At 41.0% G+C, this 18,856-nt stretch overlaps 1 protein-coding gene across 1 annotated transcript; it reads left to right on the top strand.

Moving 5' to 3' along the window:
* The first annotated feature begins 1,269 nt into the window (after window positions 1-1,269).
* On the top strand, window positions 1,270-18,740 carry LOC144006419 (uncharacterized). Its single transcript, XM_077505270.1, has 7 exons — window positions 1,270-1,580; window positions 3,503-3,748; window positions 4,411-4,695; window positions 4,972-5,498; window positions 10,732-10,837; window positions 16,128-17,134; window positions 17,282-18,740. Exons 1-7 carry the CDS (start codon window positions 1,457-1,459, stop codon window positions 18,470-18,472), a joined length of 3,486 nt encoding a protein of 1,161 aa, XP_077361396.1. The 5' UTR covers window positions 1,270-1,456; the 3' UTR covers window positions 18,473-18,740.
* The last annotated feature ends 116 nt before the right edge of the window (window positions 18,741-18,856 follow it).

An 18,856-nucleotide genomic window follows, 5' to 3' on the forward strand; every position in this document is an offset into this window, starting at 1 on the left:
ATAAGCGTCGACAATACGTTCAGACACACAAAGCCATCTGCGATTAAAAATTTTTGTTGAACAGTGTTATCACTGAAATGATTGACGCAAATGTCCTACTCTTTGTTGCTAACTCAACCACCACAGCTCCGTGCTAGCTAACACGCCATATGCTAGTGCATTTTGCACATTTTATCTTTCTATGTAACAATTTGGACATGATTAGCATACAATATTCAGATGACATCAGAACAAAATTGTGTCCATACCTGGTTTTGATTCTTTCATTTTGCATGTAGTAATATAATTTCTGTTCATGTGGCACTTTTGCCTCTGCAGGCAGATTGTTCTTGTCGTCAAACAACCTTTCATCACATTTTGAAATCAAAATACAAATCAAATGGAGTAGATGCCACCTGGACTTCTGGGCTTCACACACCAGCTCCGTTTCCGGCCACTGCTGCGACTCACAGGCGGCGTTCCGACAAAAATGATCACATTAAGAGAAGCGACAGTACAATGCAATTGCATTTGTACTTCTGAGTGTGGCGCTGATGAGATGATGCTCCCCCTGGTGGGAAGTGTGTGGCAATACCTTACATCCCTAGCCAATCAGCATTAGTGCCCTCCCTACAAATAAGGAGTCAGTTGGTACCTGCCCTCAACTTACTCCTTGGCTCTGAGGTCCGCCTCCTTGACTTCAATGGCTTGTCATCATCAGTCATCACGAACATTTTACCTTCATTGGAAGGTAAGTGTTGCGTCAAAATTTTGCTGAAGGAAAGTGTGAGAGCCACAGATGAGAAAAACTGGCCAAAAGTCATTTGTATTACTTGCAGTACAAATAAATATTGTACATATCAATAATATATCATCAGATACTGTACCAAACATTTACTACTAACTAAGACCAGTAATTAAACTCATAACATTTGGTGGTTTAAATCTAATCCCAGATAAACTTTCAGTTTACCTCAAAATGCCTGTTCAACTTTCATGGCGAATTTTTAAACTGCACATCCACTTCAATAAACTGGTGCCATTTAAAACTTTATACAATTATATCGGGAACAAAACGTTGAAAAAGGGAATGAAACTTTCGAACTGCAGCAAGCAAAAAAAAAAATTAAAAAAAATGGCGGCATCTGTCGATGCCTTGATGACAATGCTTGCTTTGAAGCCTCCGCCCAGTTTCCAGCAGACAATCATAAGGCAGCGGGGGCGTGTCCTGCCTGACTTAACTTCCGCCGCACTTCCGCAGGTCTTCTGTACTGTGTGTGCTGTCGGCTATCCAGCTCAGTGCTCTCAGTCTAGTTAGCTTAGCTTAGCTTAGCTTAGTTTAGCTTAGCTTAGCTTAGCTTAGTTTAGCTTAGTTTATCTTAGTTTAGCTTAGCTCGCTAGCCGCTAACAAAGAGAAGCACATAACACGTGGTCAGGAAGAGACCAAGTGTGACTTTGTTGGCATTATTGTGCCAAAATGTCGGCGAGAACGACACCAAAGGACGAGGAGGAACATTTTGGAGTCAAAGAAGAGAACGAGCAACATTTTCAACCGCTGGACGATGTTTGCGAGCAGCCTCGAATTGTGCTACACACAGCAGGTTTGTACACTTGTTATTACTCTCCCTTTCTGAAGCACAACTATAAATACTATAAAGCGTGAAGAAATTTCAGCGCTGTTCAATTCAACTTTATTCCGGACAGGGGACGGTTATCCAGTCATCAGACAGTCATACCAATGTCTGTAACAGACGTGTGCGATTTGAAGAACACTTTAAGGTCCAGGATATTATTGTATTAAAACGGTGTTTCCCCACATGCATTTTTTTTACAATATTACCACATTAATCTTTTTGTCATGATTACTGCATTATTACATTCAACTGCTGTTGCAACCACTGTTCATTTTGACAAGAAATTTCAATTTAGTTTGTCTTTTGACCAAAATGTATCAAAGTTGTAGTCATAATTTAGTCCTCTGATTGTATTTTAGTATTAATCCAATTTTAGTATTTTCCTTCACCATACATATCAACGTTTAAGCAGAAAATTATAACACACCTATTTGTAACTGTCGTTTAACACGCAAGACACATTTCACACAATGGTGTCTTTATTGTTTCAATGAAACGTGTTTAACTGACAATAATATGACTTAGTTTTCACCTGAATAAAAAAAAAGTGCATAATTAAATTGCTTGAGATTAATCTTACAGCTGCGCAATGAATGTAACCATGTTTGAACATTGAACAAAGTGCAGTGAACACTGAACAGTTTCTGAGTGGTTCTTTTCTCCAACTCGCGTTTCATTCATTCTGATTGGATTGTGTGAATTTTCGTCACTGTGTTGTTTTCATTATCGTTTTAGTTATTGACAAAATTGTCAGTCGATTTTAGTTATAGTTATCGTCTCAATGAATGGCTTCTATTTTAGTTTTTGTTTAATTTTTGTCTGAAAAAAACAAGTTTGTCACTTAAAAATCATGACATTTTTTTGTTGACGAAATTATCGCTAGTTGCCACTGTAACATTCATGAACTCAACTTTATTTATAAAGCGTCTTAAAAACAGGCATTGCTGTATACAAAGTGCTGTACATGAAATATAAATCGGTTGTGCAGTCAAGAATAAGCTAACAAAACAAGAACAAAGCAAACATTTCGAAGTGTGTATACAAGTTTTTGTGTTTTTTTTTTACAAGTAAATACATTTTACATCAGTAAATTAATAATAGACCTGGTCAAAATAGTCCGTGTGCCGCGTCATCCTGTGCTGCCAGCATGTGAGCAGTGCTAATTTCGTCAACGAATAATTTTCAGCATGAAATTTTTCTTTCAGATCGAAATTAAACAAAAACTAAAATAGAAGCCATTCATTGACATGATAACTAGAACTAAAATTGACTTACAATTTAATCAATGACTAAAAGGAAAATGAAAACAACACAGTGACGAAAATTCACACAATCCAATCAGAAGGAATGAAACGCGGGTTGGAGAAAAGAACCACTCAAAGTGTTCACTGTTCACTGCACTTTATTTAATTAATTTAATTATTTATTTCATTGTGCAACTGTAAGATTAATCTCAAGCAATTATGTACTTTTTTTTAATTTAGGTGAAAACTAAGTTATATTATTGTCAGTTCAGTATGTTTCATTTAAACAATAAAGACACTGTTGTATTAAATACGTCTTGTATGTTAAACTACAATTACAAATACATGCCACCCCAACCACCCCTACTTTGTACACAGATGTTTGGTAAAGCGATTTTCCCCCTGTGCTATTTTGATAGACAAATTGGCTGCATTAATGTAGCAAGGGGGAAATATTGAACCTCACCATTCCCCATTTCATCTCGTCACTGGACACGTGGTGAAGGAGCGCACACCCTCGAGATGAATGGATTCTAAAAAAAAAAAAAAAAAAAAAAAAATTCGATTGTGACAGTACTATCAACTCACACTTGAAATTTGACTTGACCAAACCAAATGTGTGTTTTGTCTTCTTGTGTCCTGCAGACGTCGCTGAGAAATATCTTCGTCCTGACCAAGAGGACATGAAGCCTCCGAATGTTAAAAAGGAGGAAGAACATCCTTACATCGAAGAGGAGGAAAAGCCCGTTCGTGTCAAAGAGGAGGAGGTTGAGGACGACGTCACCAAGTCGCCACTGACCTTCGTCCCTTTAAAGAGTGAAGATGAAGACGAGGATGGGGAGGCGGAGCTTCCAAGCAGCAGCTCAACTCGTCAACACATGACGACAGAAGGTGATGCAGACCCCTGGCGACCACCACAAGCACAAAGTCATCATGACATAAGGGCTAGAGATAGACCGATATGTTTTTTCAGGACCGATACCGATGGAGATTATTAGTAGTCAAGGAGGCCACTAACCGACATTTGAAGTCGATATTCATTGACAGTAAAGGAGGGAGGTGTTTGGCGTCAATTTTTTCGAAAATACAAAAGCCAATCTTGCATCTGTTGTGTCATCTAAAAAAGTGACATATTTCTCAAGTTTTCGAAAGTAAATATTTTTCCCCCAAATTTAAAAACGCCTGCAATATTAAACGTTGACATTTCTGGTCACAAAAACAAATGGTTCAGAAGATTCCAAGGGTCAGTAGCATCTCTTATAAAGTTAACTGAAAATTTCAAGAAATAGCTCCCACAAAGGTTTCCCTCAGAAGTCAACGTTTGCAATAAACAAAAGAACACAAACTGGTGAAAAACCTTAGATCATCCTTTGATCCATAGATCAAAGTGCTCCATGTGCAGTGTTGTCGCCAAACTTTTTTTTTTTTTTTTTGGATATGGCCAATCCGAGTGTGTGGTGGGCCCAAGTCGAGGTGCCACTGTAGAAACGATAATACACATCAACTCACGCTTGACCAACCTAAATTTGGGTTTGTCTCTTTGTGTCCTGCAGACATTGGTGAAAAATATCTTCGTCCTGACGAACAGGAACTGAAGTCTCACGCGAACGAGGAGGAGGAGGACGAGGAGAAGGAGGAGGAGGAAGAGCATCCTTATTTTAAAGAAGAAAAAAATCCCCTTTGCGTCAAAAAAGAGGAGGTTGAGGATGACGTCACCAAGTCACCAATGACCTTCGCCCCTTTAAAGAGTGAAGATGAAGTCAAGGGTGAGAGTGAGGAGGGCAGAGGGGCGGAGCCTCCAAACAGGATCTTAAATCCTCAAAACATGATTCCAGAAAGTGATGCAGACCACTGGGGATCATCAAAAGCAAAGAGTGATGACATAAGGTCCCTTTCTTCTCATGATGATGATGATGATGATGATAATCTGGATGGTAATGATGAACGCGCTGATGGTGACAGGTCGTGTCACACTGACGACAAATCCTGCGAATGTTCTCACTGTGGGAAAACATTGAGTTCAAAAGGAAGTTTGAAAATTCACTTGAGAAGACACACTGGGGAAAAACCTTTTTCTTGCTCAGATTGTGGCAAAAGCTTCTTTCGGAAGTCAGATTTAACAACACATACAAGAAGACACACTGGGGAAAAACCTTTTTCTTGTTTAGATTGTGGCAAAAGCTTCTCTTTGAAGTCAAATTTAACATTACATTCAACAACACACACTGGGGAAAAACCTTTTTCTTGCTCAGACTGTGGAAAAAGCTTCTCCCGGAAGTCATATTTAACAACACATAAAAGAATCCATAGTGGCGAGAAACCTTTTTCTTGCTCAGATTGTGGCAAAAGCTTCTCTCAGAAGTCAAATTTAACATTACATTCAAGAACACACACTGGGGAAAAACTTTTTGCTTGTACCCACTGTGGCAAAAGCTTCTTTCAGAAGTCAAATTTAACATTACATTCAACAACACACACTGGCAAGAAACCTTTTTCTTGCTCAGACTGTGGCAAAAGCTTCCCTGCCAAACCTGAATTAAGAAGTCACATAAGAACACACACGGGACAGAAACCATATTCATGCACAAAATGTGTGGAAAGTAGTGATGGCAAAATGAAGCCCCGTAAAGCAGTGAAGCCCTGCAGTGAAATGCTTCACACACACGTAGGGGCTTCAAGATGATTCATTTCCTCGACGACGCCATCATGTGGACAGAAAAATGTATAACATGCTTGGTGCATGCAATAAAATGGTGGGGTGTAAATCATGCTCTAAATACAAAAGAATATATATTTGAAGAGTGTTTTAACATGAATTGTTCTGTGTTACTTTGTCTATGTTTGCACTTATGCAACAAGTGAAAATGTTAAATGAGGTAAAATAAAGTGCTTATTCATTTTTATTTAAAAACAATATTTTTTCCGAAGTTTTTGGACTCAGGCGGTTTGTTTGTTTTTGCAGAGAATTTCACCTGCTTTGGAAAAAAACTCTTTCACATGGTACTGATGAAGCAGGGGTGCATCGATATGAGATAGCAAGTTTGTATAGAATTGGACGCGTATATTTCTGTGATTGAGGACTGAAGGGGACTTTCAACTGTTAACAGAAAAATGTGAATTTTATGTGTTGTCACATTTTATTTTATTTTTGGAATCTGTTAAAATAGTAGTGTAGTGATTAGAACATAATTCACCCACGGAACGTTGGGACGAAGGGGGAGTTTGTTGGGATGAAAGGATGAAAGGATAAAAGAACAAAATGTTGGTAGGTCTGTGAGCCTCGCGCAGAGTGAGTTGTTGTTGCTGTTAAACACTGAGAAGCTGATATCAATAAACCGCCGGTGTTTGGCTCCGGACTTCAACACTCTGCCTCCGACTCCTGTCACTGCTCGCGACAGTAGCGTAATTGCAGTGCATTACCTTCTGAGGTGAGATCTGCTCAAAGTGCTCCCAAAGAAAGGGAAAATTTCTTTCTTGTTGGTTCCATCGCAAAAATAAGTTCGTCAAATCGAATGCCAAAAGCAAAAAAAAAGTAGCGCAATAAGGGACCCGAAAACAGAAAAAGTGAAGGGGAATCCATAGCGTTTCTTTGCCGCTTTTATTTCGAACTACACTCAAACCTAGCGAATCATTTCCTGAATCAGTCACGTGGTACACCTGCTTCGTGGGGCTTCAAACGTCACCACGTACGTCATCAACACACACACTGACACGCCGTTCATGAACCACTCATCTGCATTACTCGGCACACGCTTCAGGGATTCGACCCGAGAAGCACATCACTAGTGGAAAGCTTCGCTTCCACCAATTCTTTAACAGCACATGCAAAAACACACACTGGAGAGAAACCGTATTCCTGCTCAGATTGTGGAAAAAGCTTCTCTTCCATGTCAAATTTAAGAAAGCACACAAGAACACATGGTGGGAAGGAACCATTCAGTTGCAGTGTTTGTCCTAAAAGATTCTCTTGTAAAAAAGCTTGCTGAGAGACACGAGTGTGCTGGTGAGAATGGCAGCCATCTTTGAAGCTTCAAAAAATGAAGGGAAGTGAGACTGGTGTGCTGTAAAAGTGTCAATGCATCTTAAAAGTGTAAATGTAATGCTTTCAAAACTACTCAACCTGTAAATATTAAATGTTTGCTGTTAATGTGTTTAAATGTCAATGTATGTTTTGTTTTGTACGTAATTTAGGAAGTTATTTTTGTTTGCTGCTGAATGTTGTTAATGGTTGTTTGTTGATGTTTGTACGTGTTGTGTATTTGCTTGTGTGAAGCACATTGAGTTGCCTTGTGTATGAAATAGAAATAAAGCCACCTTGCAATTTTCCCCAAATAAGCGTCGACAATACGTTCAGACACACAAAGCCATCTGCGATTAAAATAGGGAAGGAGCCTGAGCTGGTGTGTGAGGCAGAGAAGTTCCGACGAGACATAGTCGGACTCTCCTCCACACACGGCTTGGGCTCTGGTACCAGTCCTCTCGAGAGGGGTTGGACTCTCTTCCACTCTGGAGTTGCCCATGGTGAGAGGCGCCGAGCAGGTGTGGGCAGTCTTATTGGCCCCCGGCTCAGCGCCAGTACGTTGGGGTACACCCCGGTAGATGAGAGGGTAGCCTGCCTCCGCCTTCAGGTGGGGTGACGGGTCCTGACTGTTGTTTGTGCATATGCACCAAACAGCAGTTCAGAGTACCCACACTTTTTGGAGTCCTGAGAGGGTGTGCTGGAGAGTGCTTCCCCGGGGACTTCAATGCTCATGTGGGCAATGACAGTGAGACATGGAGGGAGGTGATTTTGAGGAACAGCCCTCCCGGTCAGAACCCGAGTGGTGTTTTGCGATTGGACTTCTGTGCTTATCACGGATTGTCCATAACGAACACCATGTTCAAGCATAGGGGTGTCCATATGTGTACTTGGCACCAGGACACCCTCGGCTAGGAGTTCCATGATCGACTTGGTAGTCGTGTCATTGGATTTGTGGCCGCATGTTTTGGACACTCAGGTGAAGAGAAGGGCGGAGCTGTCAACATATCACCACCTGGTAGTGTGTTGGCTCCAAGGGTGGGGGAAGATGCCGGTCCGACCTGGCGGACCCAATCGTATTGTGAGGGTTTGCTGGGAACGTCTGGCGGAATCCCCTGTCAGAAAGAGTTTCTCCCTCTGGCAGAACTTCTCCCTTGTCCCGGGGGAGGAGAGGGTTCCAAGGGGGCTATGTTCCGCGCCTCCATTGTTAAGGCAGCCGATCTGAGCTGCGGCCATAAGGTAGTCGGTGCCTGTCACAGCGACAATCCTCGAACCACCAGCAGTAAGGCATGCCGGCAAGCTGAAGAAGGAGTCCTATCGGGCCTTTTTGGCCTGTAGTACTGCGGAGGCAGCTGACAGTTACCGACTGGCCAAGCGGAACGCGGCTTCGGCGGTTGCTGAGGCAAAAACTCGGACATAGGAGGAGTTCGTTTGAGGCCATGGAAAATTACTTCCGGGCGGCTTTGAGGAAATTCTGGTCCACCATCCGGCGTCTCAGGAGAGGAAAGCTGTTCACTATTAACACTGTGTATAATGGAGATGGTGTGCTGCTGACTTCGACTCGGGACGTCGTGAGTCGGTGGGGGGAATACTTCGAAGATCTCAATTGCACCAACACGTCTTCCTTTGAGGAAGCAGTCTGGCGAATCTGAGGTGGGCTCTCCTATCTCTTGTCACGTTTCAGTTGGTTTGGGTTTTTGTTTTATTTTAGTGAGTGTTGGTTGTCTGGTGTTCCTGTCTTCTTCCCCAGTCTCGTTATGGTTTACCTGGTCCACCTGCTTGTGTCTTCCCTTCCTGGTGTGTATTGCTGATTGGTTCCCCCTCCCTGCTGTGTCTGCCAGGTGTGTCCTGTTATTGTCATTAGTGTTTGTATAAGGGAGTGGTGTTTGTCCCACACGGGTGTGGGAGCATTGTTTGATGTTTGATGTTTGAATGTCTGCATGTCTGGTCACCGTGGTGTCTTTATTACCAAGTCTACCAAGTCCTTATGGCCAAGTCTACCAAGTCTGTTATTGCCAAGTTCAAGTCTTCTACGCCAAGTCTTCCCTGCTAAGTCTTCCACGCCAAGTCTGCTGTCTTCCACGCCAAGTCTGCCACGCCAAGTCTTCCAAGTCTGCCACGCCAAGTCTTCCAAGTCTGCCACGCCAAGTCTTCCAAGTCTGCCACGCCAAGTCTTCCAAGTCAGCCACACCAAGTCTCTGCCTCACACCACGGCAAGTCTCTGCATCACGCCACGCCAAGTCTCTGCATCACGCCACGGCAAGTCTCTGCATCACGCCACGCCAAGTCTCTGCATCACGCCACGCCAAGCCTCTGCATCACGCCACGCCAAGTCTCCGCCATGATCTGTGTCCACGTCCAGCCCAGAGTCCTTCCCTTCAGTCTCGTCCAGTCCTTCCCCATCATAGTCAATAAAGTTCCTTACATCGTTCTTCCATTTGCTCTTCCTGCCTGTTTCCTCCACTTTTGGGTCCATCCATACCCCATACGTAACATCTCTGGGTTCAAAGTCACTGAGGTGGTTGGAAATCTCCTCGGTGGCAGGGCCCTGAGGGTGGATGAGATCCGCCCGTAGTTCCTAAAGACTCCGGATGTTGTGGGGCTGTCGTGGTTGACACGCCTCTAACGCTGCTTGGTAAATAAATTACAACACTATTGCTCAAGATTTATTTATATTTTGCATTTTTATATATTTTAGTTTGGTTTTAAGGTATTTACAAAGAAAAAGGGCAAGGTTAAAATGTTAATTTAAAGATGCCGGGAGAATTTGTCGGCTGCGTGACGTCACTCTCGTGGATTTTGACAGCACGCACGTATTATTATTTTTTTCACTCACTCACTCACAGAAGCTAACGTGTGAATGAGTGAGTGAAAAATAAAATCCGTGTGTGCTTTCAAATTGTCGCGGGAGTGACGTCACGCAGCCGACAATTTCGCTCTGCCCCGTTTGCGACCCCCCCCCCCCCCCCTGCTCTGTGATTGGCTGGAGGGGTGTTAACACTGTTTTTTTTTTTTTGCAAAATACAGGTGGGGTTGGGCTGGGGCGGTGGGGGTTTATAGGACAAAATCACCCCCAGAAATTAAGAGAAGCCCAGATCTGTAAATTGACAAGTAGTTTGTTTGTTTCAATCCTGCATTTAAAACGTGCATTTTCCTGAGTGAAACCGGCAGACTGGGCCTTTAAACTCATAACATTTGGTGGTTAAATCTCATCCCTCATAATAAACATTCAGTTTACCTCAAAATGCTTGTTCAACTTTGATGGCGAATTTTTAAACTGCACATTCACCACAAAAATTTTTAACTCTTTTTAATAAGTTAAATTTAAACGGGCATTTAAACTTTACAATTGTATAATAATACTGAAAAAGGGAACGAGACTTTCGATTCCAACTGCAGCAAAAATGGCGACATCTGCCGATGACTTGATGGCATTGCTTGCTCTGAAGCCCCCGGACAATTTCCAGCAGCCAATCGTAACGCAGCGGGGGCGTGTCCTGCCCCTGACTTCCGCCGCACGTCTACGTTCGTTTCTTGACGTGCTCACTGCACTGGCCGGCGGCCACATCGCGTTTCATCAGACGTCCTCTGCTAATTCATTCTTTCTTATTTGGTGTTGGACTGAACACACAGGACTCCCATCACCATTTTGAAGGTCTGCGACACCATTTATTAAATGTCGGCGTGTGTTTAAACTCGTCTCGGTGCGCGTTGATGCTTCTCGGCCGAGTTCGCTTAGCTTAGCTTAGCTTAGCTCGCTAGCCGCTAACAAAGAGAAGCACACAACACGTGGTCAGGAAGAGACCAAGTGTGACTTTGTTGGCATTATTGTGCCAAAATGTCGGCGAGAACGACACCAAAGGACGAGGAGGAACATTTTGGAGTCAAAGAAGAGAACGAGCAACATTTTCAACCGCTGGACGATGTTTGCGAGCAGCCTCGAATTATGCTACACGCAGCAGGTTTGTACACTTTTTATTACTCTCCCTTACTTAGCACCACTATATAGCGTTAAAAAAATTCACTGCAGTCCTCATTGCTGTACACAGTAATTAAATTCAACTGTTATTTTAAAGAGTGAAATAAATTGATTTGATTGGTTGATTCCGGACAGGGGCCGATTATACAGTCATGAGACAGTCATGCCAATGTATCTGACAAGACGTGTGCGATTTTAAGAACACTTAGGTGCACAATAAGACTGTATTAAAACGGTGGTACAATACTACAAATTAATTTTTTTTGTCGGTATACATATCACTGTTTCCCACATACATTTTTTTTTTTTTTTTTACAAAACAGTCACAGTTTTGTCATGATTACTGCATTATTACATTCAACTGCTGTTGCAACCAGTTAATTTTGATTAGAAATTTTAATTTAGTTTTAGTTAGTCTTTTGACTAAAATTAACAAGTTTCAGTCATAATTTAATCTTCTGATTGTATTTTAGTTTTGATCCAATTTTAGTCGACTAAATTCACAGTTTAGTCTATTTTCCTTCAGCATACGTTTAAACTTTTATGCAGAAAATTATAGCACACCTATTTGTGACTTTAGTTTAACACGCAAGACACATTTCATACAATGGTGTCGTTATTGTTTCAATGAATCATGTTCAACTGACAATATTGTAACTTTTCACCTGAATAAGAAAAAGTGCATAATTAAATTGCTTGAGATTAATCTTACAGCTGCACAATTTATGTTTTATGTACAGCACTTTGTATACAGCAATGCCTGTTCTTAGAGCGCTTTATAAATAAAGTTGAGTTGAGTTAAAGTGCAGTGAACACATTTTCTGAGTGGTTCTTTTCTCATTCATTCCGATTGGATTGTGTGAATTTTCACGACTGTTGTTTTCATTTTCATTTTAGTCATTGACGAAATTGTCAGTCAATTTTAATCATAGTTATTGTCTGAATGAATGGCTTCTATTTTAGTTTTCATTTAATTTTCGTCAGGAAAAACAGTTAGTCACGAAAATTATTATGTCAATTTTTCGGTGACAAAAATATCACTGGTTGCAACTGCAGCATTCACGAAGACGGCAGTCAATGACAATCGATTCCGGTTTGCAAATAAGGGCCGAGTTCATATGGGCATATATGCGAACTGCGCACAAGACGACACATGAAAATGGAATGAAGCGGTTGCGCTTAATTAAGGTAAATTAACGAGTGAATTAATTAATGGAGGAAAGATTGAGGACTGGAGTAAGGCTCACTTTCTGTTGAAATCAGGTCACTTCCTGTTGAAATTGGGCCACTTCCTGTTGAAATTGGACTACTTTCTATTGGTAGGTCACTTCCTGTTGAAATCGGGCCACTTCCTGTTGATTCTAAGTCACTTCCAGGTCACTTCCTATTGAAATCAGGTCACTTCCGGGTCACTTCCTGTTGAAAACAATTCAGTTCCTGTTGATTTCAGGCCACTTCCTATTGAAATCAGGTCACTTTCTGTTGAAATTTTGTCACTTCCTGTTGAAATTGTGTCACTTCCTGTTGATTTAAAGCCACTTCTGAGTCACTTCCTGTTCATTTTATGCCATTTCCGGGTCACTTCCTGTTGAAATCAGGTCACGTCCTTTTGATTTTTGGCCATTTCTGGGTAACTTCCTGTTCAAATCAACAGGTCACTTCCTATTGAAATCAGGTCACTTCCGGGTCACTTCCTGTTGAAAACAAGTCAGTTCCTGTTGATTTCAGGTCACTTCCTATTGAAATCAGGTCACTTTCTGTTGAAATTGTGTCACTTCCTGTTAATTTGAAGCCACTTCTGGGTCACTTCCTGTACATTTTATGCCATTTCCGAGTCACTTCCAATTGAAATCAGGTCACTTCCTGTTGATTTTTGGCCATTTCTGGGTAACTTCCTGTTCAAATCAACAGGTCACTTCCTATTGAAATCAGGTCACTTCTGGGTCACTTCCTATCGAAAACAAGTCAGTTCCTGTTGATTTCAGGTCACTTCTGGGTCATTCCTGTTGAAATCGGGTTATTTCCTGTTGAAAATCAGGTCACTTCCTATTCACGCCGGGGCATTTCCTGGCGAGAATCCCTGGTGTACCAAATCAATTGGCCAAGATGGCCGCCACCCCTAGTGAGACTCTTGGACGTAACTAATCAATTGGCCAAGATGGCTGCCGCTGAGGGCAGGCGTAGGGTACAAAATAGTGAATTGTGGTTAAGGTGTGAATTTTGGAACTAAAAAAAAAGATGGAGAATTGGTGGACTACATTGAAGTTGGAACAAAGTGAATCGGATGAAAAATGTGGAAGTAAATGTGAAATGTAGAATCTCCCATTATGAATACATTGGAAAAAACGTGTACGAAATCGGGAATTGCGAGTAAGGCGTGAATTTTGGAACAGGAAAAGAGCTCGTGGTATGATTTGGTGGAATATATTGACGTTGGAATTAGAGATAGACCGATAATCGTCCGGGCCGATAATCGGGGCCGATATTTGACATATTGGTACATATCGGTATCGGCCTGTTTTATTAATCTGACGGCCGATATGAGCGATCCATTTAAAACTCCGTCTTTTCGCTTCGAATGCAGCCCAGAGCGTCTCTGTCTGTTATTGAGTCCAACTCCAGCAACGTAACGCCCATAGCAGCATTTGATTGGTTAGCCGTGCAAGAGCCAGAACCAATCAGTAGCGTATGCCGTGTATCACAGTAGCCGGTCACACACGCACCCACGGACACAACGCGAGACACATGCTTCGAAGGTAAGTTCAAAGAGTAGAGACTCCGCTGAACTTTTCACCATGATAAGCTAAACACATTGAATTATGTTGTGTATTAAATGCACTATATGAATGGAGCTGCATTGCCTTGCATTGAATCCCCGCTAGCTAACAGTGGTGTGTTCAGCTTAGCATGTAGGCTAACACCCAGTAGCTAATTCGCTACTTGAACTACTCGGGGAGGGAATCACACACATTTTCACTTAATTAAGTAAATAATGTTTGTTAGAAAGGTTCCAAATATTAACAGTTGTCATTATTACATTGTCTAGTTCAGGGATGGGCAATCTCGGTCCTCGAGGGCCGGTGTCCCTGCAGGTTTCTGAGGTTTCCGTTTTCCAACACAAGCTGATTCCAATCAACGAGATCGTTATCCCTCTTATGCAGAGCTTGCTGATGAGCTGATCATATATCAGCTGTGTTGGAAAACGGAAGCCTCAAAAACCTGCAGGGACACCGGCCCTCGAGGACCGAGATTGCCCATCCCTGGTCTAGTTCCATGTTAAGAGTAGAGTAACGTCATTAGATTTACCTCTCGTGACGCACACATTGCATTCTGGGTCACGTCCACTACTTGTTGCATAGCGGTTATTATGCAGTGAGATGCCACAATGACACTAAATAGCGTTTAGTTACTTTATAATATAAAGTAACTAAACGCTATTTAGTGTCATGGCAAACCAGTGCGACAAATAAACACAATATAAAGTTTATATTGTGTTTATTTGTCGCACTGGTTTGCCATTGTGTGCCTTAAGCTTCGACGTCGATTTGATTGACAGCTCGTTGTGCACCTCGTTAAAGTCCGCTCTGTAACAAATTAAGTGTCTCAAACACCGTTTAACGACACGAACGTGTTCTCTTCCGTATGTTTGGCATTAGTAGAGAAGTGCACTAAAGTATAGTGTGCTTATTTGTTCGTTTTGTCTCTATTTTCACGTCATGTCTGCCGTCATTTGGGACATTATCCTCTCAATGGATGCCACTAATATGTAACATCTACGGCCGTACACAGCTGCAATTAATGTTCAGTGATGTAATTTCGTTACGTGCATCATACTTTGAATAATGAGCTCATGTTTGGTGTGTTGTATAACTTTCTCGTGTGTTAGTAACTATTCATGTGGACAGCTAAGATAGTGCTTGTTAATGTGAATTAGCAATGTTGCAGCCCAGTTATTATTTAGACAAGTACATCTGTGCCATTAAGTGATACAGTACAGTACAGTAGTGAGAGAATAGTGTGCCCATATACACACACGTGTCTATAAGTGTAAAACACATTAAACAGCAGAAACTGGCAGCGGTCCACCGCAACAATGTCTGTTTAACCAAGTTATTCTTACTATCATTATAACCAAGTTATTTTACTCTACCTTTTTCTGCGTTGATTGGGGCATCCTACGTGGCAGTAAACTACATGATGAAGTGTCTTTTGACAGTTCTCTTGTATAGAGGAGTAGCCTGATATTGCTGTTCTCGATTTAAGATCCTCAGCTTATCAAAACTGTCTATATGGTAACAATAACAATAATCATAATAAGGTCTACAAGAACTGTATGGTGTTCAGGGATGAATAGTTTTTCCTCATGGAATTTATTTATTTATTTTTTTGCTGTAGTAATAAGTAATGCCACAGCTGATGTACATTTTGAATGACAGGGTTCCTCCTATTACTTCAAAATATAAAAATATAACATTTATAGAATAAAACTACAAGTATCCAAAATGCTATAAAAGGTAATGTCACATTGGCCCCCACATTTAACTCCCCCCGCCACCAACGTCTTATTGCAGATAGAAGGATGTAAAATGAAAAGTGCAGTGTGAGAATCCATTGTAAAGAACGGTTAGGGTTTGCATTATTCAAAAATTTGGTGCCAACATTTTAACTTTTACTGCAAATGAATATCGGCTTCAAATATCGGTTATCTGCCTCCTTGACTACCGATAATCGGTATCGGTATCGGCCCTGAAAAAAGCATATCGGTCTATCTCTAGTGGAATGAAGTAAATTGGATGAAAAATGTGGAAGGAAATTTTGAATCTTCCATTAAGAATGCATGAGGAAAAATTGGGTACAAAATCGTGAATTGTGGGTAAGGCGTGAATATTTGGAATATGTTTAAATTGAAAGATGAGAATGGGATGAATCATGTGGAAGTAGGGGTCTTCCAGCCTAACTATGGTTACAAATAGGTGTTTTAATTTTCTATGTAAAAGTTGAAATGTATGCGGATGGACAATATCAACTCAACTCAATTTAGTCGACTTCAATCAATAGAGAGATTAAAATGGTTTTAGATTTGACCTTATATCGGCTGTCAGATTTTTAACAAGGCCAATATTTTCTTTTTCCTTTTTCTTTTTGTTTTTTTTGGGATGGGCCAATCCGAGTGTGTGGTGGGCCCAAGTCGAGGTGCCACTGTAGAAACGATAATACACATCAACTCACGCTTGACCAACCTAAATTTGGGTTTGTCTCTTTGTGTCCTGCAGACGTCGCTGAGAAATATCTTCGTCCTGACCAAGAGGACATGAAGCCTCCGAATGTTAAAGAGGAGGAAGAACATCCTTACATCGAAGAGGAAGAAAAGCCCTTTCGTGTCAAAGAGGAGGAGGTTGAGGATGACGTCACCAAGTCACCAATGACCTTCGCCCCTTTAAAGAGTGAAGATGAAGTCAAGGGTGAGAGTGAGGAGGGCAGAGGGGCAGAGCCTCCAAACAGGATCTTAAATCCTCAAAACATGATTCCAGAAAGTGATGCAGACCACTGTGGATCATCAAAAGCAAAGAGTGATGACATAAGGTCCCTTTCTTATCATGATGATGATGATAATCTGGATGGTAATGATGAACGCGCTGATGATGATAGGTCGTGTCACACTGACGACAAATCCTGCGAATGTTCTCACTGTGGGAAAACATTGAGTTCAAAAAGAAGTTTGAAAATTCACTTGAGAATACACACTGGGGAAAAACCTTTTTCTTGTTTAGATTGTGGCAAAAGCTTCTCTCAGAAGTCACATTTAACAAAACATTCAAGAACACACACTGGGGAAAAACCTTTTTCTTGCTCAGATTGTGGCAAAAGCTTCTCTGACAAGTCAGATTTAACGAAACATACAAGAAGACACACTGGGGAAAAACCTTTTTCTTGTTTACATTGTGGCAAAAGCTTCTCTTGCAAGTCATATTTAACAACACATAAAAGAATCCATAGTGGCGAGAAACCTTTTTCTTGCTCCCATTGTGGTAAAAGCTTCTCTTCAAAGTCACATTTAACAAGCCACACAATAACACACAGTGGAGAAAAACCTTTTTCTTGCTCAGATTGTGGCAAAAGCTTCTATCGGAAGTCACATTTAACAAAGCATACAAGAAGACACACTGGGGAAAAACCTTTTTCTTGTTTAGATTGTGGCAAAAGCTTCTCTTCGAAGTCAGCTTTAAACACATACAAGAACACACACTGGGGAAAAACCTTTTTCTTGCTCAGATTGTGGCAAAAGCTTCTCTGACAAGTCAGATTTAACAACACATACAAGAAGACACATTGGGGAAAAACCTTTTTCTTGTTTAGATTGTGGCAAAATCTTCTCTTGCAAGTCATATTTAACAACACATAAAAGAATCCATAAATCCATAGTGGCGAGAAACCTTTTTCTTGCTCAGATTGTGGCAAAAGCTTCTCTCAGAAGTCAAATTTAACATTACATTCAAGAACACACACTGGGAAAAAACCTTTTTCTTGTTTAGATTGTGGCAAAAGCTTCTCTCAGAAGTCAGATTTAACAACACATACAAGAAGACACATGGGGGAAAAACCTTTTTCTTGTTTAGTTTGTGGCAAAAGCTTCTCTGACAAGTCAGATTTAACAACACATACAAGAAGACACACTGGGGAAAAACCTTTTTCTTGCTCAGACTGTGGCAAAAGCTTCTCTTGCAAGTCATATTTAACAACACATAAAAGAATCCATAGTGGCGAGAAACCTTTTTCTTGCTCAGATTGTGGAAAAAGCTTCTCTCAGAAGTCAAATTTAACATTACATTCAAGAACACACACTGGGGAAAAACTTTTTGCTTGTACCCACTGTGGCAAAAGCTTCTTTAATAGTTCACATTTAACAACACATACAAGAAGACACACTGGGGAACAACCTTTTTCTTGTTTAGATTGTGGCAAAAGCTTCTCTTCGAAGTCAAATTTAACAACACATACAAGAAGACACACTGGAGAAAAACCTTTTTCTTGTTTAGATTGTGGCAAAAGCTTCTCTCGGAAGTCATATTTAAAAACACATAAAAGAATCCATAGTGGCGAGAAACCTTTTTCTTGCTCAGATTGTGGCAAAAGCTTCTCTCAGAAGTCAAATTTAACATTACATTCAAGAACACACACTGGGGAAAAACCTTTTTCTTGCTCAGATTGTGGCAAAAGCTTCTCTCAGAAGTCACATTTAACATTACATTCAATAACACACACTGGGGAAAAACCTTTTTCTTGCTCAGATTGTGGCAAAAGCTTCCCTGCCAAACGTGAATTAAGAAGCCACATAAGAACACACACGGGACAGAAACCATATTCATGCACAAAATGTGTGAAAAGCTTCGCTTCCACCAATTCTTTAACAGCACATGCAAAAACACACACTGGAGAGAAACCGTATTCCTGCTCAGATTGTGGAAAAAGCTTCTCTTCCATGTCAAATTTAAGAAAGCACACAAGAAGACATGGTGGGAAGGAACCATTCAGTTGCAGTGTTTGTGCTAAAAGATTCTCTTGTAAAAAGCTTTCTGAGGGACACGAGTGTGCTGGTGAGAATGGCAGCCATCTTTGAAGCTTCAAAAAATGAAGGGAAGTGAGACTGGTGTGCTGTAAAAGTGTCAGTGCGTCTTAAAAGTGTAAATGTAATGCTTTCAAAACTACTCAACCTGTAAATATTAAATGTTTGTTGTTAATGTGTTTAAATGTCAATGTATGTTTTTTTTGTATGTAATTTAGGAAGTTACTTTTGTTTGCTTCTGAAAGTTGTTAATGGTTGTTTGTTGATGTTTGTAGGTGTTGTGTATTTGCTTGTGTGAAGCACATTGATTTGCCTTGTGTATGAAATAGAAATAAAGCCACCTTGCAATTTTCCCCAAATAAGCGTCGACAATACGTTCAGACACACAAAGCCATCTGCGATTAAAATTTTTTGTTGAACAGTGTTATCACTGAAATG

The sequence above is a fragment of the Festucalex cinctus genome, chromosome 1 (genome assembly GCF_051991245.1).
Source record: "Festucalex cinctus isolate MCC-2025b chromosome 1, RoL_Fcin_1.0, whole genome shotgun sequence".
Lineage (NCBI taxonomy): Eukaryota > Metazoa > Chordata > Actinopteri > Syngnathiformes > Syngnathidae > Festucalex > Festucalex cinctus.

Bases quoted from the DNA above. Each gene is read 5' to 3' on its own strand.
- LOC144006419 (XM_077505270.1), top strand. From the start codon at position 1,457: ATGTCGGCGAGAACGACACCAAAGGACGAGGAGGAACATTTTGGAGTC. The intron at 3,749-4,410 runs GTGATGCAGACC...TGTGTCCTGCAG, and splicing joins TCAACACATGACGACAGAAG to ACATTGGTGAAAAATATCTT. The intron at 17,135-17,281 runs CAAAAGCTTCTC...ATCCATAGTGGC, and splicing joins TTTTCTTGCTCAGATTGTGG to GAGAAACCTTTTTCTTGCTC.